The sequence below is a fragment of the Echeneis naucrates genome, chromosome 20, assembly GCF_900963305.1.
Source record: "Echeneis naucrates chromosome 20, fEcheNa1.1, whole genome shotgun sequence".
NCBI lineage: Eukaryota > Metazoa > Chordata > Actinopteri > Carangiformes > Echeneidae > Echeneis > Echeneis naucrates.
The window spans coordinates 243,216-270,153 of NC_042530.1; the positions used below are offsets into that span (position 1 = coordinate 243,216).

A 26,938-nucleotide genomic window follows, 5' to 3' on the forward strand; every position below is an offset into this window, starting at 1 on the left:
TCAGGGTTGCTAGGCAACAGGAGTTGCTCTTTGTTATGACTGTGAACGTGAGGTGGTGACAGGTCCACCGCAGGGGACAAAGCTAAAGAAGGAGGACTTTGTCCCACCACACACACCCGACAGACAAGCACAGCCCCACTGCATCCTGGGAAATGGTTCACAACTTGTCCAGCTGTCAATCAAGTTGAACTTGCTGTGGTTCACCAGCTGCTGCAGTTTACCCCGCCTGTTCACATCCAGGCTCCACCCCCTACATGATCAATTAGCAGCGATTAATAGCCTCAGGGTTTAATTGGCTAAATGAACGGGTCCTAATCAACTAAATCAGCAGCTGACTGAAAAGGCTGGGGAGGGGGGCATGTCTGAGTCAGTGCAGGAGTGTGTGTGTGTACCAGATTCAGAGAAATGCAGCTACTGGCTGTTGCTAGGCATCCAGAATCCCCCTCTCTCTAATTTAGGCTGCAAGTTCATGAGCCGGCTGAGACGGCTGCAGGACGCTGGACGTCTGGGCATTACGCTGAACACATCACTCCACCCTTGTTATCCTGGCCTCCAGTCCTGGAGTCTGGAGTCAAGAACATCCACTGAGACCAGTCCTCAGAGACCAGGTCTACCGAGACCACATCCACAGAGACCAGGTCTACCGAGACCACGTCCACTGAGACCAGGTCCAGGTGCTGGTATAAATTTGTACACAGAGCTTGTGGGGATACAGATGGTATTTGAGGACAACTAGTAGGGGCACACACACACAGAGCTCCACCCAATTCCCTCCCATCACTGTAAACACTACAGCTCAAACACACACACACACACACGTGGCCCAGTCTGCAGTGCTCGTCTCCTCACATGAACCCATTCTGCTGCATTGCACACGCACACACACACACAGTAAAGCCCCTCTCAAGGGGATTGAATCCCACAGCTGAGGGTTTAGCAACTAGGAGAGAGGAAGTGTGAAGGAAATGAGAAGGAGGCAAAAAGCAGACAAGGGTAGGCGAGAAGCGAGGAGATGATGGCAAATTTAACATCCAAGAAGGTCAGTGGGTGGAGCCTAACAGGGACAGGAAGTGAAAGCTACCTGTCAGTCTGCAACATCAAAATTTGGATCAGCTGGTCGTCATCTGGTGTTTTTCCACAGGCTGAAGGTTGTTGGACCAAAAGGTCAGTTTTCAGTGTGTGTGTTCATATGACAGCGTCAGATTGTGTGTGGAGCGATGAAGAGGAAGCTGAACCTTCCTCACATTTACATGAGACCAACATCAGCTCTGAGCTGAGCTGCTCCGCCTCATCAGTCTACTCCTGTGGTCTTGGTTTTGACAAGCGGGCTGAATGATTGGCATTCCTCCTTCATTCATGACTTTTTAAAGGGTGATCTGCGGAGTCACCGGATTGGACTATTTGGACAATAAAAAACTATGACTGAATGCAACTTTATTAACAAATGCACCATCAACAGGAACAGGGCTCAGACCTGATATGGAAGAACATCTTGGCCTTCATCTGGGTTTAGAACCGTGCATGGAGGAGAAGGTGGATCGGACCTGTTCTGCTCTCCATCCTGTTTGGTTGGTACAGCCTGTCAATCACACATTCGCCCCGCCCTCTAATCCATGTGTCTGTATTGACTACATTACCCAGAATGCTCTAAGTGATGCTAACCTCTCAACTAATCAAGTGAACCACAGCGACCCAGACCTGATGCAGCTTGTTTTCACCAATCTGTGTTTAATATCTATTAAATATCTTTTATCTTTTAAAAATCTTTTTTCCATCTCTGATTGTGTTAATTCACTGATGAAGGTGATTTTACTCCTCTCTGGACTACATTCAGCGGCCTTCTCTGATTGTGTTGTGGCATTGAGACTCAGGTGTGGTTACGGTGTGGTTTGGGTGCGGCTCTTCTGCAGGACCGTGTCCTCCAGTCGACTGTATCTCTTCACCATCGGGTCGTAGACCTACAGACAGACGGAGTTAACGACGGATTAACAAAATGACAGCTGCTGCATGCTGACCTGCGGACCAGATTCTGGACCTGAACCAGGTAAAGACTAAAGAGCAACATCCCTGCAAGTGTATCTGTGTGTGTCTGGTTGTGTACCTCCTGTGCTGCAGGATGCGGATTGGCCACCAGTTGTGGTTCTGGTGCTTTTTTCAACATGTCAGAGAATGAAACTCCAAATTCTGCAACTGAACCTGAAAATACACATCAACCAATCAGAGCCGGAGTGTCCTCGAGGAATGGGTGGGCTGGTTTGGGTTATGACATCATCAGTTATCAGCTGTGGTGCTCTAACGAGTCTCACAGAATCAATCAGTATGTTGGTGTGACGGATGTGTTACCATGCAGAGCCCTGTAGGCGGAGCCTAGGCAGGCGGAGTCTGATAGGTCGATGGTGTAAACTGGAGCATTGAACGTGTCAGACAGGACCTGTGAAACAGAAATGATGGTGATTTCCTGCAGGAGGCTGCGGGGCTGAGCCACAGACAGGTAAGACAGATCCCTCACCTGGAGAATCTCTCTATTGGATGAGGCTCCTCCTGTCGCCAGCACTCTAGTCCCTGGAACTGAAGAAACACGGACCAATCAGATGTTTGAATGATGAGTGAATGAAACGAACGAGTGAGGGAGGAGAAGCGTGACAGTCGTACCAACGGAGTAACCCAGGCGCTCAGCGTGGACTCTACGGGACAGAAACTGACCCTCCACCACAGCTCGGACCTCCACCTCAGGACTGAACCAGGACACCTGCAGGACCAGGTGAGACAGGTAAGACTGTCTCTCTCTCTGTCTTTATGAGTGAATGTGTCTCCACCAACCTCAGTGTCATCTGAGTCAAAGCGATGAACTCCCATCACTGGAGGGGTGATCTCCATTGTGTCAAAATAAAAGCCTGGAAACACCAAACAACCAGTAAGGAGGGAGGAGGGGGAAAAGTAAAAAACTGGAAAAACTTGAAGGAAAATGAAAGAAGGAGGAAGAACAAGAGAGGATAGGAAAGAAGGAAAGGAAGGAAACAGGAAATGTCACCGATGTTTCCTTTGTTTCCAAGCGGCGTGTCCCTTAAAGCAGCAGAAAAAACTTCCCATGATCCTCCAGCACACTTGTCCCTGACTCGCTCCCTCGTCAGAGATCCATTCTTAAAGCTGAAGACAGCAGATCCGAATGTCACAGCCGCTCTGTTCGATCTCGGTCTGGATGTGTGTGTGTGTGTGTGACTGTGTATTACCACAGTAGAGCCATGTAGTCTTCAGGGTCAATGGGGTTACAGAAGACGTGACCCTCCAGAGCAGGACGAGGCTGCTGAAGCCACAAAAACACCGTATCACTGGTCCCTAAACTCACCTGGACAGACACACACACACACACTATTCATATAGAGTATGATCAATGTCCCCCCAGCCCCCGGCCCACCCTACTCACAGTGATGTTTCCCTCCTGGAGTTTCATTCCCGCCAGCGACGCTGAGGAAGAGAACACATGAATGCCAGGAACAACTCTACACACACACACACACACACACACACAGATCTGCTGCGACAGCACCACCTTGTGTCCATTTGACAGAACCACATGAACACAGGAAGTGTGTGTTACCTGGGTTGTCTCCTGTGAAGGCCACTACCCTGCAGCTCTCGGAGAAACCATACCGCTGCACAAAGTAGGAGGACACGAGTCCCTGAGGACAGGAAGGAGGACCAAACTCTTCAGACTCACGTCACCTGTCAATGGGCCAAACCAGTGTGGACTCGGTCTCACCAGTACAGATGTGGAGGGTACAGGAGCTCCCAGCAGCTGTTCCAGATGTGGAGCCGTGGCCTCCAGGAGGACCTTAGACCAGGTCCTGGTTCTGATGTCCAGCAGATTCATCCCTGAACCTGAACAATCAGTTGATCAAATAATCCATCAACATCATAACTACTTTTTATTTTTGTCATGTCAAACTTGTTTTTTTTTTTTTTGTTGAAAGGTTAAAGGTCTGAAAGTCTCCTGGTTGCTTTGTGTTGTTGACAGAACAGAATTAAAGTGATTGCACAAAGACACAAACGCACCGTCACTGTAGTCGATGGCGGCGTAACCACCGAGGAAGAGAGATGCTGCGAAACTGCTGACCAATGAGATCCTCTGAAAGCAAACACACACATCGGCTTTGACACAGTGACATCACAGGTCAGGTCACAGGCTGGAGGTCAAAGGTCACAGGCTGACCTCAGTGTCCTGGTACTGGTCTGGGAAGCTCTGTTGCAGTTTGGCGATCTGGTTTCCTGTGAAGCGCTGCAGGTGAACACAGAGTGGCCCTTTAAACTTCACACAGGAAGTGACAAAATAAAAGCCTGGAGGTCAATTCGTCAGCGTTTCCTCTGAAAGGTCCATGTCATATTCACGGTTTGTGTTCGTGGAGATGATGAAAAATGATTGATTAGTGAATAATTACTGATGGATGATGAAATAACTTTATCTGACATGTTCTGGACCTCGTACGCTCTGGAGCCACTGATCTCAGCCAACAGCCGAGCTCCGCCCACCGCCGCCTGCAGAGCCGCACACTGACGGCTGCTGCTGGAGTCCATCCACACAGGACTGTCAGCCACAGAGAAACTGTCCTGTAACACATCAGCACAACCTTAATACAACACAACACAACACAACACACAGAAAGGATCTTGTCGTGGCAGACCTGCAGAAGATTGTGTAAGTTCTGGTTCGGGTCCAGCTGGTCCAGAGTCGCAGACGCTCCACGTCTCCAGTACACACTGCCATGTTGCTGAGAGAAGGAGGAGAAGACGTTTCCACCAAAGTTGGCTCTTTTGTCTTTAATCTTGTCACTTTCGTGGAACTTCAGTTTGTCTTAAAGTTTGAAGGTGTCGTTTGTTCTGTGGACACGGTCATTGAGTCCGTGTGACCTTCAGCAGCCTCTGAAGGTCGAAGAAGGCTCAGTGGAGCTGAGTAACCTTCGGTCTCACCTGGCCGCTGCCCGACAGCGCGCTGACTTGGGAGAAGTTGAACTCCGCCCTCTTCATCTTGTCCAGTAGCAGGTCGAGAGCCTGAAGTACAAAACAACCAATCATGTTCGAGGACCAGATCACCAGGACATATGACTGATCAGAGGTCAAAAGTCAGCTAACCACTGAGTTAATAGTTTAACTGTAGCGTGAGAGAGGACAGGGAAAATACCTTCATCATCATGACAGTGTGTGTGTGTGTGTGTGTGTGTGTGTGTCCCACCTTGACCCACATCAGTACAGGTGAGGTGACTGTCAGTCGGTCAGCGTGCAGGTGAACTCCTCCATTAGTCCTGGTGACAAAAACAAAAGAGTAAAATAAGGAAAGCTGCTTCCTGCTCATGACGCATCTCTGACACACAACGTGGACAAAAACAGAGTGTTACCTGAACTCAGGTAGCTCCGAGTCAAAGTGCACCCTGTCCTGGTGAACCAGGTTCAGATCTTCATCGATGGTCACCACCTTCAGCTTCAAACACACAACCATGACAAGGATGAGTCTGACAAAGCCTTCACTCACCTGTGTGGACAGCTCCAGTGAAATTGATGCAGCAAAGGATCACGGGTAGGATTTGATCCCAGACCGCTGTGAAGGAGCCTAAATGGCGCCGCTGGGCTGACATCACCGCCCAAAATGTCCTGGATCGCCTCATCAGCTGAGGCGGTTGTTGTCGATTAAACCTTCATCACTCAGTCAGATTGTTGCGTTGTTCTTGTGGGTACCCCCCCCCCCCCTTCACTCACTCTGTGATTGGACAGAGCTGTCTGTTTAGAAATACAAATCCAGCTGTAGATGACTGACGTCATCACTTTCCAGGTGTTCCTAATAAACTGAACACTGGACGCTGATCCGGTTCTGCTGGATCTAAAGGGACTTTACCGTCCCGTTTTCAGGTCCGGACTCAGATCTGGACCGACTCTCCGAGCTTCTTCCGCATCTGCGCTTTACCGCTGCTGTGCACGCGCGTTCTACATGAACCGTCACGTCACCGAATCCTGACAGGTGAGTTTACCTGCTGAGTGCTGAAGTCAAAGCCGAGGAACAGAGGAGAGTTCTGACCGACCGCCATGAGGAAGACACACACAGACACACGGTGACCGGGGGAGGGGTTAAACACTTAAAGAGACACGCTCTCATTTGGAGTGTTTTCATTAAAGCGCAAAATTTGATTCTCCATTCTTTCATTTTCAAGGGCTGATACTCCGAAGATACATTTTTGGTAGTATAAGCAACAGGACAGGATGCTCCCTTCTCATTGGCTGTTTTCAGACTGGATGGCTCTTTAAAGGTAAAACCAAGGTCTCGGTACAGTCTGTGCAGTCAACCAGCTGGAACCCAAAATAAGAGCTCCGAGGCCAACAATGTTGTGAACTGTTGCTACAATGACAGCTGAGTCCCTGAGGTGGCAGGATTGACCTTAGACCTCTGGCCTTATGAAGCCTGGTGTGACTTTGTATTGATGGTTAATGGGTGATGGATAAAGGTCAATAATCTGACCGGGCTGCTGTTGCGTCAGGAGTGTTGACTGTTTTAAAAGTTCAAGTTAAAGAAAAACTTTATTGGCTCCATCAACATCAGACAACCAACATTTACATGAAAATCATGGAAAACAAATCAACACAACCTCAACTGTCACTTCAGAGCAGCAGCTCAGCGGATTCTTTGGTTCAAACACAATCAAAAATATCAAGATCAAAATCAGTCTTTAAAGAAAATCAGGCGATTCATTCAGAAAACAACATTAATGAGTGAGGAGACGGAACGGTTGTTTAAACGGACACACCAGTGTCACAACACAAACTGCTGCTGTGGGTTTCAAATCTCCTGTGGACTAAAACTAAAGACCTGATTGGTGCTGTCTCACTGTCGAGGTCCAACCTGCTCAACAATACCCGATCAGTATTGTCCCTGTATAACAGGGTCCATCAGGCTGTGTGTGTGTTCCCTTGGCTCAGGTAGGTCTTCATGGTTTCGATGAGCTCGCTCTCCTCCTCCAGCGTCAGGTCCAGATATTCCTCCTCGTGGCGAGAAATGTCATCCAACACTTCGCTCACCAGATCTTCATCCTCTGAGGAAGAACACACCTGATCAGTTATTGATCCCAATCAGACCCCCCATCAAACATCTTACTGTGGTTTGTGGAGAGGGGGCAGCAGTTTTACCTGTGGAGGCAGAGGAGGTGGTGGGCTCCTCCGAGGACGGGGAGGCGGTGGAGGATGTGGAAGTGGAGGGAGGGGACAGCAGGTTCTGGCTGTCCAGCAGCATTTGAGTGGCTGTTTGGATGTCCCCCCTTGCCAGTCTGAGAGCTGCTTCAGAGACGTCCCTCTCAAAACCTAAATATAACAACTAGACACAGAGAAAGACATGCAATTTAACAACAGGTAGGACGTCTCAGTTGTCTTCTGGGTGTCTCAGAGACGGACTTGGACCACAAAGGTCCTGCTGTACCTGCTCCACCTTCTCTGGACTCACTGGCTGGTCTGTGTTGTTATTGGTCAGCAGAGCAGATGGACCAGAGTCCTGCAGCATCTGAAACACACCAGCCAGCACATTTCAACAGGAGGAGCTGGACGGTGTTCAGAGGCGGGGCTTGTGACTTACTTGGGCCCGTCGTGGAGGATCTGTGCGGCACTCACCTCACAAGCTCTGTTGACGTCTCCGTCGGTGCGGTGCAGAGCTCTGGCAGCTTCTCTCCTGGAGAAGCCCATCTCTGTGAGGGTGGAGATGTCCTCCATCCTCCTCCTCCTCTTCTGCCTCTCTCTCTGCTTCAGCTCCTCCCGCTCCTGAACAGGAAACAGAAAACAGGAAATGGAAAGTCACACACAGACAGGCTCAGTCTTTATGAGGACTGGGCTAAAGGTTGGACTCAGGTGTGTAGGTGTACCTGTCTACAGCTGGTGATGTGGTTGGCCGCCCCCTCCAGGTCTCCATGACACGCTCTGAGTCCGAGCCGAGCTTCTCTCTCGGAGAAGCCAAGGTCCATGAGCTGGGCCATCTTCTCCGAGTCTAGACACAGACGGTCGTACAGATCCTCCACCTGGACACACAGACTGTTGTATTGAATGACTGCAGGTTTCCCATGATATTGTCTGGAATTCAGGATCAGAACTGATCTGCTGTGAGTGTGGAGAGATTCCTGACCATCTCATCACAACGTCAGAACCAGGGCAGTGCCAAGCGGTATGATGTCATGAGATTTTTACCATTTCCTGTTTCCTGGTCCATTACCTTTGACAGCTTCTGCTGGGCCTGAGCGTCGTTTCCTTCCAGGTAGGAGAGGAGACTCTGGAGGAGATACAGCCGCAGGAACAACACTTCCTCTCTGCCTGTGTTACCCTGACGACAGACAGACAGGCAGACACAGGAGCAGCCATTAATAACAGAGACAAATCAGTTCTTATCTGTTCAGAAAACATGAACATACTAAAAACACAGCTGTATTTCTTAATTTCTTGATAAACCATAATGACCAAAGGAGGAGACACTTCCTGTGGACAGAAGGGGCCACAGCTCCAGTTTCATCTTTCAAAATAAATCTAATGAAGTCCTTCCTTGGCTTTAAACTTGACAGTGTCTCAGACTAGACAGTTCTGAAGGTGCGGGCTGTGCAGTGTAACGTTGATCGTCCGGTGTGACCGATGATCTGATGTTCTATCACCTTGATCATACGCAGCCGCTCCCTCTGCTGGCCATAACACTGCAGGAAACAGTCCTCGGCTCTTTGCAGGCGGCTCCTGCCGTCGTCCAGACAGGACAGAGCCTCCAGGGCTCGGTAACACCACACAATGTCCAGCTGCAGGACAGCATAGTTATCCACCGAGGTCAGCAGGGCCGAGTCACACTTCCTGTGCAGACAGACGGGTTTATGAGAACAAGATGGAAAAGAAAACAGACTAAATTTTTACTTCATTTGGTACTTTTCTGTGAAACATTCCTAATTTGTAGGAACTTTTAGTTTGTCAGTGGGTTGGCTTTTATTCTGAAAAACTGATTAACCACACTGCGTTGAGGAGAGCCAATCACAGCCAGCTATTCTACTGTCAGCCATGTTTGACCCTAAGGCAGTTCAGCTGAGACCAAGCCCTGGTCTGAGGTCTGTGATGGAGCTTTACAACTAGAAGGCCAGAAGACTCCTCCAGTCTGAAATGTTTGTTTATGACTTCCTCAGTCACATTTTTGTTGTCTGTAAACAATAACAAAAGAACCCAAAGACATAAAAAAGAATTTTAAAAGTGAACTACTCCAGGAACTGGGCCTGACAGTTGTCAGTGGTGATATAGAGCGACGCCACATGAGATGTCAGGTGTGTGTGTGTGTACCTGAACTGCTGGTCGGCCTGCAGCAGGTGACACAGAGCGTCGTCGTATTGCTTCCTCTTCATCAGTGAGCGACCTTTCTCATGGAAACCCATGGCCAGAATCAGAGCCTACACACACACACACACACACACACACACACACACACACAGAGTCAGTCAGTAAGCGCACACTAAAACACAGCTGACATCCCCTCTCCTCTCAGGTGTGTCTACCTTCCTCTCCTTGTCGGGGATCTTCAGGGGGTTTCCCTTCTGGTCGGCGATCTCCAAGAAGGGCGTGGTGTGAGGATCCTCACTGCCGTCTGACAATCAGAGAAACACACACACACACACACGATGGACTCACAACAGTTTCGTGTCTGCTTGTTTAGCATCCTGTCACAATGTAGTTAGCTTAGCTTATCTGAGCTTAGCATAAAGACTAGAGGCAGAGTGCGGGGCATTTCTCTGCTGCTGTTCCTGATTCGTCCCTCAACCTTCAAACACCACAGGCTGTAGTAAGTAACACACCGACACACACGGACAGACAAAGACAGACACACACCTCTCTCTGACAGGATCTGGAAGCCTTTCTGTGTCCTCTGCAGACTTTCGTTCTGCTCCTTTTTCTTCTTCTCCTCTCGACTCATCTGCTCTTTCAGCTCTGTGTCGCTCACCTTCAGTACCATCACCTTACTGTGGTTCTTCACACCCTGCTCATCCAGACACTGGTCTACACACACACACACACACACACACACACACACACACACACACACACGTGTCTTTTCTGCCCCTCAGATGTGAATCATCGTCTTTGAGGCTCAGCTGTTGTTCTGTAATCGCACCACCAGAGGTCACTGTCCACTTCTGATCTTATTTATTATCATATTCACTGTCTTTACTGTGTGTGTGTTTCATCGCTGCCTGTAATTCAGTCCACCTCACTGAGGTTCAGACTCACCTGGACAGAGCGTTTTCCCATTCAGGATCAGTTTGATGTGTTTCAGGTCGTGGTCCTCTCCAATCCTACAGCAGAGGAGTTAACACACTCAGGACTACAGGACAGATCTGTGTGTGTGTGTGTGTGTGTGTGTGTGTGTATGTACCTGTCCACCACTTCCTGAACTAACACATCCAGTTTCGTCTCCAAATATTTCTTCTTTGACTTTGGATCCTGTAAACAGGAAACAGAGTCACACCAGCAGCAGAGAGGAGGAGGAGGATGATGATGGGCCAGGAGAGGTGAATTTACCTCCCGCCCCTCACCCACTCACCTTCCTGTCTCTGGGCAGCAGCAGCTCCAGCATAGCCACGTTGGTCTCCCTGTACGTCTGGTTTCCTTTGCCTCGGTTCACGGCCTGGACTCTGATGGACTCCAGAGCGCCGCTCACCTCTGACACCGACAGATGTAGCAGGGGGGCGAAACGCTGCGCCAGCTCCTGGAAGACAGACGCCATGACTGGAGAGCTGGGACTTCAGCTTCAACCCCTAATGTTTCACATGTGTGGAATTTAACTTTTCATTTTAGCTTAAGAAACAAAGGCATCATTAAAAACAAATTGAAAAGTCAAATTTCTCTGAAGCGCAACAATCAAACATAAACCCTGAACAGTCTGGTGTGTTCTAATAATAATAATAATAATAATAATAATAATAATAATATTTTTTTAAAAATATTGGTCCTGTGTGAAACCGACTTCAGTGATAAACTGATCAGATCTGGATCAGTCTGACTGACTGGAGCTGATTTTTCATCATTACTGAGCAGAACTCCTGATCAGATAAAGATACAAACGACCCCAAACAGAAAGGAACTTCGCGGCCTTCAGGTGTGTGAAGGTGTGTGTGTCGGCTGACCTCCATGTGCTGCCGCCCCGGCTGGTGGTCGTGGTCGGTGAACGGGGGGTTCCACAGCTGGATCTTCTCCCCCTTCAGCAGGTTCTTCAGCTTGGCCTCCGTGTTCTGCTGCGCCATGTCTGGGAGGAAGGAGAAAGTGAAAGCTGACGGAGGAATTCCCCTCCGACACAAACAGCTGATTCACCGACATCAGGCGGACCCTGTGACGTCACCACCCGCTCGGTTTGAAAAAAGATCAGTGGAGCGCTCGACAGAGGCATCACGGGAAATGTAGGACGTTCAGGTCACGTGTGGTTACACATTTACACGTCAGAGAGATAACGCCACCGACGTCACAGACCTCCGAGCGCCACGAGCCGTTTTAACGGCCGTTGGCCAAGGCGCCATGATGGGTCAAAGCCCGGAAACAGTCGTTAGTTTAGCGGGGAAAGCTAGCGGTGACGTTACCGTGACGTTACTATGACGTTGGGGGACACGATGGCTCAGAGCTCCGTGTTTTGGAACCCGACAGACACCTCCGGTCCGGGTCTCCGGGTCTAGCCTGCTGGTCCGGGTCTTCAGCGGACTGGACGGACCGGAGACTGGAAGTCTCACTCTGAGCGTGTATTAACACACCGGAAACGGACCGTCCGTCAACCGGAAGCCAGGAACAGAGTCTGCGCAGCTGAAACGCTGAACTGTAGACGATCTTCGGTCTGCGACGGCGACTGACGAGGGTCAAAACAGCGAACACTTCAGATAAAATAAATAAGTCTGAGTGATACAAATGAAATAAATGAAATTAAGATAGTGACAAAAGATACATGAATATGAAGATAAATCTATAAAAATTTGATTAATATTGTCTAAATGTAACACATTTTCACTGCAGTTTTTATATTTTTTTCGGTGGCCAGCACCGTCAGTTCTGTTCCCCCTCAATAATAAGGTTGTAGGTTCGGCTCCCGGCCTGGGGCCTCCAAAGACATCATCTGGTCCATGTTTTAGATGTTTTCTGCTCCAACACCCCTGATTCAAATGAGTGACTCCTGATCAGACCTCAGCAGAGCTTGATGACGAGCTGATCATTTGAATCAGGGGTGTTGGAGCAGGGTGACAGTGGCCCTCCACCTCTGCTCTAAATTGTCCATAAGCCTGTCTGTCTCTGTGATGGACTGGAGACCTGTCCTGGGTGACCCCGCCCCTCGCCCAGAGTGAGCTGGGATTGGCTCCAGAACCCCCCGTGAGCCGGAAACAGATCAGTGAAGAAGATGGACGAAGATTTTGTCCTATTTAAAAAATGGAACTGGTATATAAATGCATGAATCTGATCCCATTGTTCTTGTGAATAAAGGTGCTGGTTTATGGCTAACCTGTGATGTCACACCGGACAGGGAGAACATGTGTTATATATGTGAGGAAGATGGATGCATCTCTGAAACTCAGGGTATTGGTAAAAAAAGGAAATTGCAACAAGAGGGACTCCAGCATTTAAGGCAGTGAGTTAAATCCTTTATTTGACAGCTGGAATCATGATGCGTCCTGTCAGAAGGAGGAGTACATCCCCAGCCTCCTCGCTGCCTCAGAGATCTTCGGGGTCTTCCTGTTGGGGAATGGGTGGTAGTTCTGGTTCTGTGGGGCCCCTGAGGATGAACCCACCCCCCCCATACTCAGCTGCCTAGTAAACCTGAGGGCATGAGTTGAAAACTTCCTGGAGCCCCCCCACACTGGGGTGCTGCTGGTCTTCAGGACACCATGACTGTTTTGTATGTGTGTTGTCCGGCCTTCCTTCGGGTCTTCATGTATGTTGGTGTTGGAGCTGCTGGAAGAGCAGGTGGAAGAGGCGACGGGGGTGGAGCTTTCATCAGAGCTGCTCAGAGAGCCCAGAGCCAGACTCTGCAGACCGACATCAGGAGGATCTTTTCTGGATCCATTGTCGGGACTCTGCTCACGAACATCCAGTGAAGTGGTGATAGAAAACCAGTCTGGATTCACTCGGACAGAACCTTCTCTAGATCTCCCAGAAGATCCAGAATCTGAATCCCCCCTGGACTGATCTACACTGAGGAGGTCTTCTTCTTTGGTGCCATTCAATGACCTCCAGGAAGACATTTCTTCAGAGCTGCTGAGTGATTCTCTGGACGATGAATGCCTGTCAAATAAAACCAGGCTGACTTCAGTTACCATGGAAACGTATCATCCAGACCTGGTGTCAGCATTCAACATAGTCTGGCAACAATCATCATCATTCTAGGTGATTACATTAATGAAGAGGTTGATGATGTCATGTCTGTATTTTTCATATTTAAAAAGTCTCCTCCTTCAGACTCAACTGATGCTGTCTGCTCAGTTCAGACTCTGAATGTTTCCTTCTCCAAAGAAAAGTTCCTCTCATGTGTTTGGGTTGTTTCTCTCTTAATCTAATCAGGAGTTCTGCTCATTAATGATGAAAAATCAACTCCACATATCTGATTGTCTTTATTCTGTCAACACAATAAACTCAGAAACATACAGGACTGATCCAGAGACTGTGACAGCTAGGCCTCTGATTGGCCTCTGAGTGACATCACCCAGCGGAGCCAATAGGAGCGTCCGATGTAGAGATGTGACTGGATTTGACTTTCCCTAATGAACCAAATCACACACTGGGGCCATTTCAGAGTTTCATCATGTCTGACCTGGTGTTTGTTATTTCTGAAGAGGAGCCCGGAGGTGGCACAGTGATGGCGGCACAGGAGCGCCGGTGGAGGTCTAGGTGGATGTGCCAAGGGTCAAAGGTTACAGCAGGTAGTGGAGATGCCGAAACCTGAGAGATGGGGAAGACGTTGGTGTCCTCCAACAGGTTGTCTGACACTGTGGAGACAGAAAGTCGTTTAATGAGCATCAGGGGTGAAAAAGATGGCAGACTATATTGAAGTCTATGGGAAAATGTCCCTCCTCCTCCCTGCTGAGTTTCTGGTCTCAGTCTGAGACAACATGATGTTCATTTAGATGGAAAGGGGAGGGGTTAGGGAGCAAGGCTATCGAGTGACTGACAGACTGTACCACCCAGTCAGAAGAGTCCAGAGCAGGTCCTTTGAAAAGGGTTTCTGCTGGTTTATAAAAACAAAGATGGCCGACAACCAAATTCCAGACAGGAGGCTTCAAACCAGCAGCTGACAGAGTGATCTCACAATAAATTGAGTTAGTTAAATCATTCATTAACGATCAGAACAGCTGATGACTCTGTGAACAGAGAAATATATGTTTTATGTTGGTTTGGTGGTTTCTCTTGTCTGCTGCTGATTTTTTTCCAGAAATGAATATCTGATACTTTTATTTGTAAATCAAGCCACACACACGCACACAGGGTGAATTCCTCCAGGTGAGCAGCTCACCTGTCCTGAACAGAAGCAGCTGGCTGTGTGTCCTCTGTGTGTCTCTGCTGTTCCTGTAACGCTCTCTGAGCAGAGACATGTCCATCGTCCTCCTGCTCTGCTCCTCCTCGTCCTCCTGGACCAGCTGCTTCTTCTTCCTGATCCCTGCAGGAGATCACAAACTCAGAGCCTCTCCTCTGATTGGCTCACTGTTTTCTGACTGATCTGATAAAAACATGATCATTTCAGGGTCAACACTTAGCCAAACCAAATCCTGCGAGGTTTGGATGGAGGCTCCAGGTGGTAGTTATGAAGTCCCTGTGTTTAGACCATGTGGACCCTTAGTGTCCACCTTTAGACCGGATTGGACACATCTTCCTGTCCTGTCGGCTCACTACATAATAATGAGGGAATCATCTGACATGGGGCTGAATGTCATGTGACCTTCAGGTTCAGTCAGGTTTCTGTGTGATGTTGCTGAACTAAGTGTTTGGTGTGTTTGTTTTACCCTCCAGCAGCTCCCCGCTGGATGTCACACAGCAGCAGCAGGAGCAGGACATCCTGTTGGCATACGCAGAGACCTGTAGCAGGTGTTTTAATTCCCCCATCGGTGAATGCACCACCCAACTCCTGTACCATATGGATGCTGTATTCAAAGCACCCTCAAAATGCTCAAACAGTTGAAACAGCTCCCGAAGTCCATGAAAACAAAGGCAGACCAAGTGGAAACATTAAACAATAGGAAATGTCAGCCGGCACGTTTCTGTGGCGTTACCGTGTCAGACAGGAAGCTGGACGGATGGAAACACACACACACAGCGCTCACTGCTCTGACTTTGATTGGTGTGTCAACAGAGGAGGACGTTTTGCGTCGACCTTTCTGTTCTCAATCACATCAGTCTGTTTGACTTGAGTGAAGAACAAAGAGCTGGTTGGGTGGCTCCAGACTGGGTGAAACTGCATTACAGTGAGAATTGAGATCTGGGACGACGTTTCCTTAATCCAACTTGCAGTGAAACTCCTGATCCATCACGTGGACAGTAAAACATTTAGCCTCTTAATTTGGATGAAACAGATCATGAAAATCTGAAATCCATGATCCGAGAATTATATCTATTAAAAAGGATTTAAAGACAGAAGCGCTCTGAAGAGTCATTGTTGAGGTGTAAAGACATGGAGGATCAGCTGTGCCAGCTGAAGCCTGATGTCAACAGGAAGTGTGTTGCTGCTGTGTGTCAGCAGGTGGTGCTGCCACGATGTCCTGCAGTGAGAACTATTATTCATGTTGTTGTTGTTCATTTTATTGATTTCATTTTTATATTTTTATAATTAAATAGAATTTTTTTGGGGGGGGGCATAGACTGTCTCTAAACCTGGACCAAGACTCTGGACCTAGACCATCAGGGGGAGACACGCAGAAGCACTGAAGTCTATGGGAAAATGTCCCTCCCTGAAGAATTTCTGGCCTCAGTCTTCAGTTCTGGGTTAGCTTACAGGGTGACCCTCACGTTAGGCACCCTCAGTCTAGATATCCAGAGGTCACACAAAATAACACACACAGAATGTGTTTGATAAAAAACCTTCTTTTCTTATTTTAGTTTGGTTTTATTTATTGTACATGATTACAGGAGTGGTAGAAGTCACAGGAGAGCCTGGGGGTCAGAGGTCAGAGGTCAGAGGCAGGGGTTTAGAAGTAGTTGACGACTCTGCGGATGGACTGGATGTTGGGGTTCTGGGCCTGCCACTCGTTATGGCTACAATAGTTTCCACGCTCCACGATGTACATGCGACCACGGAAGTTTGGCTCCTCGTACATCACCCATCTGAAGACAGAGAGGAAGAAATCTCATTACTGATTCATCTGTTTGTTATACAAAACGTGAGGATGTTGATCAGAACTTCTCAAACTCTAGTTTCTTGTACTTTTTGGTCAGGACTGCTAATATCGGATTCATTGATTATTTCTTTTGCTGTAAAGTGTCAGAAAATACAAAAATAATGACCACATTTTCACACGATTCAGCTTCCACTGATAAGGCGGCCCAATGTTGTTGGATGTTTGTCAGAAGGAATTAGCTCCCCACCCGTCTTGATGGATGAAGGATGGGACAGGCCCTTAAAGAGAATTTGTGCAGATAAAATGGTTTTGGTGCCCTCAGTGATGAATCTGAGTCGTGGCCTGCTCTGTGTTGTGTCACTGCGCTTGCTGGGAAACTCACGCTCCGTCTCCGTAGACCTTGACAGAGTTGATGCAGTTCTTGGAGAATCCGCGGCTCTGCAGGAAGGGGCAGTCGTCGCAGATGTCCACGCACTGACCGGAGAAGTTGCAGCCCTCGAACAGCTCGATGCGGTAGTGCTCTCCATGCTGACGGGACAGAAATAGATCAGCGGTGTTACACTTCAGCTGCTTCCTCTGATATGCAGCACTTCTGGAGAGCTACTGTAACTCCACTCATGTTGTCTGATGCATGAAAGCTGGTGGAGGGAAACACTCTGAATCTAAAGGCTCGTCCTCTGAAGACTGTCAGACTCTTTACCATGCGGATGGGCTTGCAGGATCCCATGTGGTCATTGTGGGAGTTCCACCTCTGGAACTCTGGGTACTCTCCATGCTCCAGGATGTACTGCTGGCCCTTGAAGTCAGGGTGATCGTAGCAGATCCAGGCTCCGCTCTCCACACGGATAGAGTTCACCCTGAAAATACACAGTTAGTACGAGCTGAGACTGTCCTCCAGGTTCACCTGCTACCGCCTACATCCAGAACGTCACTGCTCCTCTGCCTCTGTCTATGAACCAATTACACTCTGAGCCACGACAACATGAACTTCGGCAGCTCGTCAGCTCAAAGGTGTCACTGAAACGCGTTACCTGTTCATGAAGCCGCGGTCCTGGAAGTTATCACAGTCTCCTCTGACCTCCAGCTTCCTGCCGGTGAAGCACTTCCCCTCATAGAAGGTAATCTGAGGACAAAAATAAAGGCATGCTGATCACTCAGCTGCGTCTGCAGGTAGATACTCTCTCCTGTTGATGTTTGATGAAGGTTCGACAAGAAGTTGTGATCTCCAGGGTGATTCATGACATGACATCATGACATCAAATACCCAGAATTCCTGCTAAAACGAAAACAGTCCAACAGGAACATCACACCAAAGTGCAGCCTTTTAACTGTCTGGATTAGAAGAGAGTTTCTGAAGTGATTTACAAACAAGCCTTTTTCAGAGTTAGCTAAGAGCTCTGCTGGAGCTTCCCTCTTTCACTCACCTTTCCAGAGTACTGCGACATTTTTGCCCACTGGATGTCGTCCAACCTGGCCCACAACCACACACACAGTGTAAGAGAGAAAAAGTTGGACACCCCAATATATACGGCTGGAGGGCAAGCACGAGGCGAGGTCCAGGCTGAGCGGACAAAAGACCAGGATTTAAAGGTTTCTGCTGCCTCGACGCTTTCCCTTCATCCTGATGGGTCTGCTGATTCTGCTGTGTGTGTCTGTGTGTGCGTTGTCTCAATAGAATGTGCTTGGCCTGAGCTTTGCAGGGTCAGTGTTATTGCACATTAGACACCTCTGACAGACAGCCGGTGAAAGGACACAACTTTCTAACACGTTTCTCTCAACTTACAGCAGAAAATTCAAAAGTGCAGCTCAGTTGAAATGGACACTTAAACTGAAGACAGTCACACATTTTCTGGAGGTTTCACTGGAATCGGTTTCCTGAAGTCAGAATCAGCTAATATCGTGATGCATCTGTCTGACATCATGATTCACAGTCATGCGATCCACCGGAGGAGGATGAGGAAACTTTGACCTCCAAAAATGTACCAACATGATAATGTGTTCAAAATCGAGCACAAAAATATGATTTTTACATTAGTCCTCTGGTCCTGGACCATATCTAAGATGAGGCCCTTCAGGGGGACAACCCCCAGGTGGGCCCCCCCAGTGGACTAAACAGATTTATCATACACAGATCAGCCAGAACATTATGACCACCTGACTCTGGACTCTCTCCTGGAAGTCCTTGAAGTTGAGAGGTGGAGCCACCATGCATATAGACTTGTTGGTCCAGCTCATCCCACTGATTTGGGGTATTTGGAGCCAGGTCAACTCCTTGAACTAGTTGTTGCAGTCCAGTTTTCCTGGTCCTGGCTCCTGCAGACCAGGATCATAATGTTATGGCTGATGGTTGTACTCAGCTTGAGAGTCAGTAGGAGCAGAAGGTCCCGAGGCTACCCCCTGCTGGTCACTGTGGTCACAACACCATCAACACTGGATCCCCCACAGACCGTCCATAAACCTGGACCTGGACTCCTGTCTGTTGATGCTGAAGAACCTTAGAAATAGCAGCTGACAGTGATGCCACGATAAGGCTGCAGCAATCAATCAGTTAAATCTATTTGTTGTTCAAAGCGCTGGATGTTATCTGATGTCAGTGTGGCAGCTGGGTTTCTATCTTGGTGATGAAATGGAAATAAGTTGTTTTTAAAAGTTTTGGATGAGATGAGGAGGCTTTCAGTGTCGCCTCAGAGACTGTGAACCGTGAGCTTCTAACTGTGAGAGTTACCGATAACAAAAACAGCAACAGATTATTAGCCAAACAATAAAACACAGCTTTAATGAGAAGAGTCATAAAAACAGAAGGAATATTTCTTCTCTTTTACATATAAAAATTCCTTTCTGCAGCAGACAGTTCATCTTCTGTGGCTTCAATAACGCATATAATGAACAACATTTAATGATAAACAGCCAAATATTGTAATTAATGATTCCACCATAAACAGCAGAATACTCACAGCCAGAAATCTTGTTTTCTACTTACTTATATATTTTCTTTAGTTCTTCTTGAAGACGTATGTTTTCATTCATGCATTATTTTTGGTTGTGCTGTAGAGCTAATATCATGTTAGCCACTCTTTTATCATTGTGACCAAACACTTGACACCTTTGACAAATCTTCAGGGTCCTGTAGCTGAACAGTAAATAACATGACAATGATTTCAATAAAAATAACTTTCAAACATACTCAGTGCTGCTCTCCAATGTTTCATCGCAAGCTTAGAGCAGCAGTCTTCAATTTATTATCTGAATCTGAACTATGTTTTATTTTGAAAAATTACCGAATTCTCTCCGTTACAGCCGTCTATGACTCACTCTTGACGCATGTCAAGATGCTTGTTTCGGTCATGTGAAACGTTACTGCTGAAATTAAACCCACAAGCTTGCAAATGATTAAAAAAGTACAGTTTGTTTGTGGAGGGGAAAAGGCCCAGTGAGGAGACAGAAGAGCCTGAGAAAGCTGCATTTAGGTTCGGGGTCAGGGGGCAGAGAGGATGTTACGAGGACGCTGCTAATAAAGTTGTATACGAGCGCACAGTGGATTCTTGTTTATTATGAAATTTAGATAATAGCAGTTTTTATGCTGATCGTGTCATTTTATTTTGTTGCAATTATCTGCCACACCTTAAAGGCCGGTCCGTGGAAATATTGTCTGACAATTAACTGGTCCATGGCGCAGAGAAGGTTGGGGACCGCTGGCTTAGAGGTTGTGCAGTTTTTAACATAACACCTTAATTGTTTCCTTTGGAGCATCAGCTCTCAACAACGTGTCCCATGAGCCTCATGGACAGAAAACCACCGTCAGGTGTTTTCAACTACATGATCAACAAAAAATGAGAACAGTTGTAAACAGTTTGGTGTAAATTTTGGGCTTGGGGGTGGGGGGCTACATCAGAGCACGGTCTCTGACTTTGCGGCTGACCTGCCTCCATCTTCTCCACCTCCAGTATCGTCCTTCTGAACACCTCCACCACCGTTTGAGTAGGAGACAGACCATCAGTCAGTCAGGGTCTACGACCTTTGACCTCCCTCCTTCTGTCCAACTCTGTCTGCTCACAGTGACTGGTGTCTGCCTGCAGGGGGACTGTGTGTGTGTGTGTGTCAGTCACCTGGTTTTCTTTGGCTGAGGACTCAAGGAAGGCGGCACTCCAGACTGTGCCAGAGCTTTGACCTCCTCAAAACTAGTAAGTAAACAGGTAATCACAGACTGTTGCCTCGGTTCTTCTGACTGACTTCACAATACACTTTCTGTGGGTGTGTCTCTCACCTCTCCATGTGTAAGTCTTTCTTGTTTCCAACTAAAATAATTGGCACTCTGGAGAGTGTTTGTGGCACTGTGTGTGTCTGTGTGTGTGTACGGAAACAAGCCCTCAATCACCACGGCAACAGGCTTAACAAGCTGCTCCCCTCAGAGCTCAACAGTTTACTGGTGCACTCGGTGAGAGACCATCGTATGTTTTTCACAGTAATTCATCTACAATGCTTGCTGGGAGGAAGACTCAGCCTCAGTGAAGGCTCAGCAGAGACTTACTGTTCTCTATGGTGGCACCACAAACTGGATGGAGGGAGACGACTTCCCTACAAGCACACAATAATACAACATTCGGCTGGAAAACATCCCATTTAGGAATTTAAGCTTCAGCAGCTGCTCAGGAAGGTTTATGTCCTCATCCTGGTAAACCCCCCACCAATCCGCAGCATCAGGACCACACCTGCCGCACAATCTGATTGGCTGTCAGTTCACCAATGGTGGCTGCGGTGACGGCTTCAGGTGGTTGAATGTTCTGATGGTGTGTTCTGGTTCTTGAGGTCTTTCCTTTCCTGACTCACCCGCTGATTTGTAGCCCAACACGGCGATTGTTCGGGCCTTCGGCTGCGGCATGTCCCGGTCCCGGTCCCGGTTCTCCGGACGGAGCGTCACGTTCAAGGGCGGGCCTGCGGACCCAACGTGCCTTCTGATTGGTAGTCAGATAACTCACTCTGCAACACGGTGGTCGAAGTCTCCGTTCATTGGCTGAGCCTGGCCGGGTAGACATCGGTTAAACCAATGGGAGCGCAGAACCAGACAAAGTGGGCGGGAACAGTAACGTGAACAGACTCCGGCCGGCCGAGGCCCGTTAACCCTTCCCTTCCCCCGGCCGGCTGGAGCCCCTCCTGCCCTTTGGACCCCAGCTCAGGGTTTAGATGGCCGCTGTCGCGCTGCAGTTTCCCGCTCCTTGGCGTTTTGTCAAGCTCAGAAGGTGAGAGGCGGCCGGTCTTTGGTTTGGAGTGCCGTCGAGCCGTTAAAGGCAGATTAAGACACCCGGAGGTGGGCTGCTGGTTAGCTTAGCTAAGCTAGCAGCGTGAAAACAGGAGCTAACGGGCGGAGCCGATGTTAGCCGATGTCAGCTGATGTTAGCCGATGTTAGCCGATGTCAGCTGATGTTAGCTGATGTTAGCTGCTGTTAGCCGATGTCAGCTGATGTTAGCCGATGTCAGCTGATGTTAGCCGCTGTTAGCTGCTGTTAGCCGCTGTTAGCCGATGTTAGCCATCACCTTTGCTCCAGATCCCCAGAGGAGAACCGGAGGTGACAGCTGTCATCTTTCCTCCTCACTGATGGAAAATAAGGACAATGACAGATCAGACAACCGCTGTATTACAGCAGTCAGTCTGAATATTACTACACCTTCATTCTATCTGATGATCATCAGACTGGATTGAAGTCTATGGGAAAATGTCCCTCCTCCTCCTCCTCAGTAAATGTTTTCCTGATGGGTTGATGGTCTCAGTCTGAAATACAAAATGATGTTCATTTAGAGGGAAAGGGGAGGGGATAGGGTGAAGAATGAACCATCCAACCAATTAGCCAGATCAGAGTGTATGTCCCAATTCTAAAATTACGTTATGCATGATAATTAAAAGTTAATTATCCAGAAAGAAACCCAACAGTAAGATATTGTGCCTGTACCTGTAACTTTAAGGTCCCCACCATACAGCTTCTTCCGGTGTTTGGATGAAGGCTGCTCTTTAAGTCAGTGAGCTGACTGTTTCCCTCTTTGTCACCAGCTTGGTCAGATTCTCCACCAATCCCAGCCTGAAGAGCCACACCACAGCTTCTCCAATGATGGGTGAGCAACAAATATTTCTGTCTGACCTTTCTCCTCCCACAGATGTGTTCACACGTCCACAAGCCAACTGGTGGGGGCTCAAACAGGGGTCTCCAATACAAAACTTTGCCACCTCATCCATCCAAAGTACACTGTACACACACATCTGAGCACTGCAGGTGGAGAAAGCTCTGTGGTTCTCTGATCAACGTGGCTGGAGGTTCATCAAGGGAGGACCTGCAGATTCAGGAAATGTGGTGTGTGTGTGTGTGTGTGTGTGTGTGTGTGTGTGTGTGTGTGTGCGTGCGTGCGTGCGTGAAGGTGCGACCGTGGAGCAGTTTGAGCAGGCAAAAGTCAAACTGTCAGCGCTGAGGAACGACCCAGGCAATGAGGTCAAACTGAAAGTCTACGCTCTGTTCAAACAGGTGAGATGTTTCCAGATGTTCCAGTCAGGTCCACAGCACAAGCTTAAAAAGCACTGACACACATCATAGAGCCTACAGACCCATCACACACGACACACTAACTGCCGATCCAGGTAGTAAAACAACTACACATCTATGTCAACAGTCATGTGGACTCCACACCTGAACATGAATAATTTAATGCTCCTTCACCTGCAGGCCACGCAGGGTCCCTGCAACACGGCCAAACCAGGCATGCTGGACTTCGTCAACAAGGCCAAGTGGGATGCTTGGAAATCTCTGGGCTCCATATCACAGGTACAAGTGCTGCAGCAGCTGGGAGAGGAACAGGATGATGAAGAGAGAACATTTAAATAATAATTAAAAAAGGAACAATTATAGGCTCCTGCTCCCTGAACCAGCAGAACGAAGAGCGACTTGACCTTTGAATCCTTCATCTCTGATTTCTCAGGAGGAAGCGAGGCAGCAGTACTGCGACCTGATTGGCTCCCTGGTGGAGGCAGAAGGTCCGAGCACCACAGAAGAGGCTGTGACATCGACTGTGAGCGGTGCGGCATACAAGACGCTATTGGTCAATACAGAGGATGACATCACCACCATCAAACTGAACCGACCGGCCAAAAAAAATGCCATCACTAATGAGGTGTGTTTGTCATGACCCAGATGTTTCTCTACACAATAATTCACCAATACTCTGAGCATCATCATGACCTGCAATGTTTTTCTTCCAGATGTACAATGAAATTATCGCAGCTCTGGAGCAGGCAGCTAAAGACGACTCCGTCATCACTGTCATTACTGGTACACACGCACACACACACACACACACACACACACACAAAAATGAAAAACACCGCAGTGGCTTTTTCTGAATTGATGCTGCTAACTAATCTGGTTATGAGGCCCTTTTGCCCTGACTTTAGACTCTCAGGCACAGACAGGAAACACAGGAACTGTTCATGGGTTTGAGTCCAGACTCCTACAGACTGGTTTGTTCTTCTTCATATGACCAGCTGATAACAAACCTGTGTCTGACTGTGGCGGTCGAATCATGTTTGGTCTTGGTTCTGTGAAGGTGAGAACTCTTCAGGTGTTGGATCTGTCCCTGCAGGTGCTGGTGATTTCTACTGCAGTGGAAATGACTTGACCAACTTCCAGCTCCAGCACGGCAGCGTGGAGGAGATGGCCAAACGAGGTGGAGAGCTGCTCAGGTGACTTTTGACTGATCAGCTGACTCTATCAATAAGTCAAGGAGACGGTTTTGCTCTCTGGACTCAGGACGTTTATCGTCTGGGTTATTTCTGTCCTCTCTCCACAGGAAGTATGTGAGGGCCTACATTGACTTCCCCAAGCCGCTGGTCGCTGTGGTGAATGGACCAGCTGTTGGGATCTCAGTCACTTTGCTGGGCCTCTTTGATCTGGTCTACGCCACAGAGAGGGTACACACACACACACACACACACACACACACACACACAGAGCCCAAACCAAACCATGTCTAACCCCCATCTCTGTCTCAGGCCACTTTCCACACTCCTTTCAGTCAGCTGGGGCAGAGCGCTGAGGGCTGCTCCTCCTACACCTTCCCCAAGATGATGGGCACTGCCAAGGTACACAGACACAGACACACACACGCACACAGCTGATCATTATGTAATCAAAGTCTTTCCGCCACAGGCCTCTGAGATACTGCTGTTCAATAAAAAGCTGACGGCGGTTAAGGCCTGTGAACTCGGTCTGGTGACTGAGGTTTTTCCTGACAGCAGCTTCCAGTCAGAAGTTTGGACCAGACTGAAGACCTACGCCAAGCTGCCCCGCAACGTGAGACCCACACATATACACACACACACACACACACACACACAGACACAGACAGGTGACACTCAGACCTGAAACCATCGTAAATTATTTTTGTCTTTTCAGTAAGTAAAATTCCTCATGCTGTCTCTATTGTTTGTCAGTCTTTGGCCTTCTCCAAGCAGCTGATCCGCTCGGTGGAGAAGGAGCATCTCTATGCAGTGAATGATGCCGAGGTGGAGTGCTTGATTGGTCGCTGGATGTCAGACGAGTGTTTCAACGCCATCATGAGTTTCTTCCAGGCCAAGGCCAAGCTCTGAGGAGGAGGAGGAATCTGACGTGAGCAGCTCAGGACATCCTCATTGTTCATGTTGTAACTGTGGTGGCAGCATGTCAGTCCTGGATCGGGACCAGACTAATTCAGGAAATCCAAAGTAGAGTTTTAAAGCTGATTCCTGTAGATTCAGTTTTGATCCTGATCTGTCCTGGGACAAGAACAAATCTGAGTCTATGACGTTCCCTCCATTTCTGTCCATACTGAAATGTCTCAACAGTGACTCACGTTCACCTGAGTATGATCGTGATAACCAGACACCAACCTGCCTGTGTGTGTGTTGTGTGTTGTTATAAGTGCCTTCACACTAAGCTGCTCTTCATCCATTTTTCTTTTTGATTAATTGTTGTTGTAGTTTTTTTTCTTTTTCTAAATTCATAATCAGGTTTCAGTCAACATTACAAATGACTTGAATAACAATAGAATATCACACTAACTGTTTGTTGACAGATAGTATAATAAAACAAATGTAATCAGGAGATTTTTGTGTGTGTGTGTGTTGAACACAACAACATAGAAACTGGTCAGCTGGAACATTCTGACCTGAAGCAATGGTGAGGGATCCTTTAAGTCCTGCAGCCGAGTCAACAGTGAGACAGGGAGCCTGCTGAAAGAGACCGCTGACATCAGAGAATACTGTTTCCATGAAGACCTGGTCTTGGTTTGGAACAGGTTTCGGTCAAAGTAACATCCACATGAAGGAATGAAGGAATCAGACTATCTGCAGGTCCACAACAAACTTCTGCAGCAGCTCTTCTGTTGAATCAGACCATCAATGACCCTTGACCCCTGACCTTGTGTACCCCCAGGTGTTGGAGAAACTCTGACTTCACATCACAGTTTGGTTCTTCTAAAAAAAGTTATTAAATAGCTTAAGTTGATGAAAATCAGGAATGTTCTGGACCACCAGGGGGCAGCACCGACATGAGAATGAGCTCTTAGCAGACCATCAGGGTCTGGACTGTCTTAACCCCCCCACCACCTTGAGCAAGAAGCAGGATGCTCCATTGCTCGCTCTGAGTTGTGGCCCCTGAGGGCCGCTGTACTTCACCTCTATTGTTGTCAAATTTAACAAAGCCTGGAGGTCTGGGGAGGCCTTTTAGCTCTTATTTATTTATGAGGGACGCCACCTAACCTAAGAAGACCCTAACACACCCGGACGTATAAATCTGTCCCCCCGCCCTCCGCCAGAGCTTGACCAGACGTAGAAACAAGATCCAGAACCTGGTGACGGTCTGTGAGCTTTTCCTTTCCAAAGTCAATGAGAGATCAGGGAACGACTTGGTGTGTGGACTCACATTTCCATAAAGTAATGAAACAAAGTCCTGAGAAGCTTAAATTGAATTTCCTGGATATTTCCTCGGAGGTTACCAGGAAACTACCGAACCTGGAAAACAAACTGCTACCAGGAGATAAAATCTGATAATTAATTTGATGATTGAATTTGTGGACCCTGACACAAAGCTGCAGACTCAGCTGGAGCAGATGAGGCCACAGTCCAACTGGCTCAGGTGTTTGTACCGGAGGTCTGGATAAAAAAGGAAGACATACAGACTGGGGCAGGGATGAGTCCAGGTGAATGACGAGAGAGCTTCCAGGACAAAGAGTAAACAAGAACTCCAGAGACCTGATGAGTCTCAGTCCAGAGTTCCTGCTGTTTTAGCTCATTTTTGGTTTCCCCCAGCTCCACTGGGATACGTCTCTGGGCCCGTTCAGAAAGGTTGATGTGAATCCTTTACACGTGAAACACGTTCTGGGTGATTTCTCGGCCTCCTGAGTAGCACATGAGCAGGACCAGCAGCTGGAACAGACCCCAGATCAGATCCCAGCGAGGCTTCGGAGGAGAAATCTAATATATTCCTGAACAACAGTCCAACCAGACGTTCTGGGAGCACGCGGCCGGTATAATTTGCCTGTCAGAGTCCCATCACGTACACCTCCAACTCTTTAACTGTGAGTGAGGG

General features: G+C 48.2%; 5 protein-coding genes across 9 annotated transcripts; 1 reads left to right on the top strand and 4 right to left on the bottom strand.

Annotated features, from left to right (window-relative positions):
- Nucleotides 1-1,423: 1,423 nt before the first annotated feature.
- xylb (xylulokinase homolog (H. influenzae)) lies at nt 1,424-6,099 on the bottom strand. Of its 4 annotated transcripts, none has more exons than XM_029529031.1 (19): nt 6,018-6,099; nt 5,391-5,473; nt 5,228-5,297; nt 4,966-5,046; nt 4,680-4,766; nt 4,477-4,605; nt 4,211-4,276; nt 4,054-4,126; nt 3,761-3,879; nt 3,599-3,680; nt 3,425-3,465; nt 3,231-3,346; nt 3,032-3,147; nt 2,821-2,894; nt 2,653-2,749; nt 2,510-2,568; nt 2,344-2,431; nt 2,102-2,196; nt 1,424-1,958 (listed from the first exon to the last, which is right to left on the bottom strand). In XM_029529031.1, exons 1-19 carry the CDS (start codon nt 6,072-6,074, stop codon nt 1,878-1,880), a joined length of 1,614 nt encoding a protein of 537 aa, XP_029384891.1. In that variant the 5' UTR covers nt 6,075-6,099; the 3' UTR covers nt 1,424-1,877. The 4 variants fall into 4 exon arrangements, with proteins under 4 accessions (XP_029384891.1, XP_029384890.1, XP_029384889.1 ...); XM_029529030.1 differs by having other exon boundaries at nt 3,234-3,346; nt 5,749-6,081; XM_029529029.1 differs by having other exon boundaries at nt 5,749-6,081.
- A 440-nt stretch (nt 6,100-6,539) lies between these two features.
- On the bottom strand, nt 6,540-11,540 carry nub1 (negative regulator of ubiquitin-like proteins 1). Its single transcript, XM_029529221.1, has 14 exons — nt 11,163-11,540; nt 10,580-10,744; nt 10,412-10,479; nt 10,267-10,331; nt 9,868-10,035; nt 9,537-9,625; nt 9,325-9,431; nt 8,664-8,850; nt 8,234-8,341; nt 7,890-8,042; nt 7,642-7,788; nt 7,454-7,534; nt 7,168-7,351; nt 6,540-7,073 (listed from the first exon to the last, which is right to left on the bottom strand). The coding sequence occupies exons 1-14, from the start codon at nt 11,277-11,279 to the stop codon at nt 6,931-6,933; spliced, it is 1,782 nt and encodes a 593-aa protein (XP_029385081.1). The 5' UTR covers nt 11,280-11,540; the 3' UTR covers nt 6,540-6,930.
- A 1,146-nt stretch (nt 11,541-12,686) lies between these two features.
- LOC115061324 (uncharacterized) lies at nt 12,687-15,270 on the bottom strand. The gene is made up of 4 exons (XM_029529637.1): nt 15,006-15,270; nt 14,519-14,662; nt 13,820-13,994; nt 12,687-13,293 (listed from the first exon to the last, which is right to left on the bottom strand). Exons 1-4 carry the CDS (start codon nt 15,103-15,105, stop codon nt 12,687-12,689), a joined length of 1,026 nt encoding a protein of 341 aa, XP_029385497.1. The 5' UTR covers nt 15,106-15,270.
- Nucleotides 15,271-16,184: 914 nt separating this feature from the next.
- On the bottom strand, nt 16,185-17,779 carry LOC115061199 (gamma-crystallin N-B). The gene is made up of 5 exons (XM_029529473.1): nt 17,759-17,779; nt 17,366-17,457; nt 17,035-17,191; nt 16,717-16,862; nt 16,185-16,320 (listed from the first exon to the last, which is right to left on the bottom strand). The coding sequence occupies exons 1-5, from the start codon at nt 17,777-17,779 to the stop codon at nt 16,185-16,187; spliced, it is 552 nt and encodes a 183-aa protein (XP_029385333.1).
- A 3,639-nt stretch (nt 17,780-21,418) lies between these two features.
- Nucleotides 21,419-25,455, top strand: eci2 (enoyl-CoA delta isomerase 2). 2 transcript variants are annotated; one of them, XM_029529062.1, is made up of 11 exons: nt 21,419-21,571; nt 22,378-22,439; nt 22,740-22,843; nt 23,042-23,140; nt 23,295-23,486; nt 23,575-23,644; nt 23,955-24,054; nt 24,162-24,282; nt 24,364-24,453; nt 24,521-24,664; nt 24,805-25,455. In XM_029529062.1, the coding sequence occupies exons 1-11, from the start codon at nt 21,516-21,518 to the stop codon at nt 24,958-24,960; spliced, it is 1,194 nt and encodes a 397-aa protein (XP_029384922.1). In that variant the 5' UTR covers nt 21,419-21,515; the 3' UTR covers nt 24,961-25,455. The 2 variants fall into 2 exon arrangements, with proteins under 2 accessions (XP_029384922.1, XP_029384923.1); XM_029529063.1 differs by having other exon boundaries at nt 21,501-21,562; nt 24,805-24,960.
- Nucleotides 25,456-26,938: the final 1,483 nt, after the last annotated feature.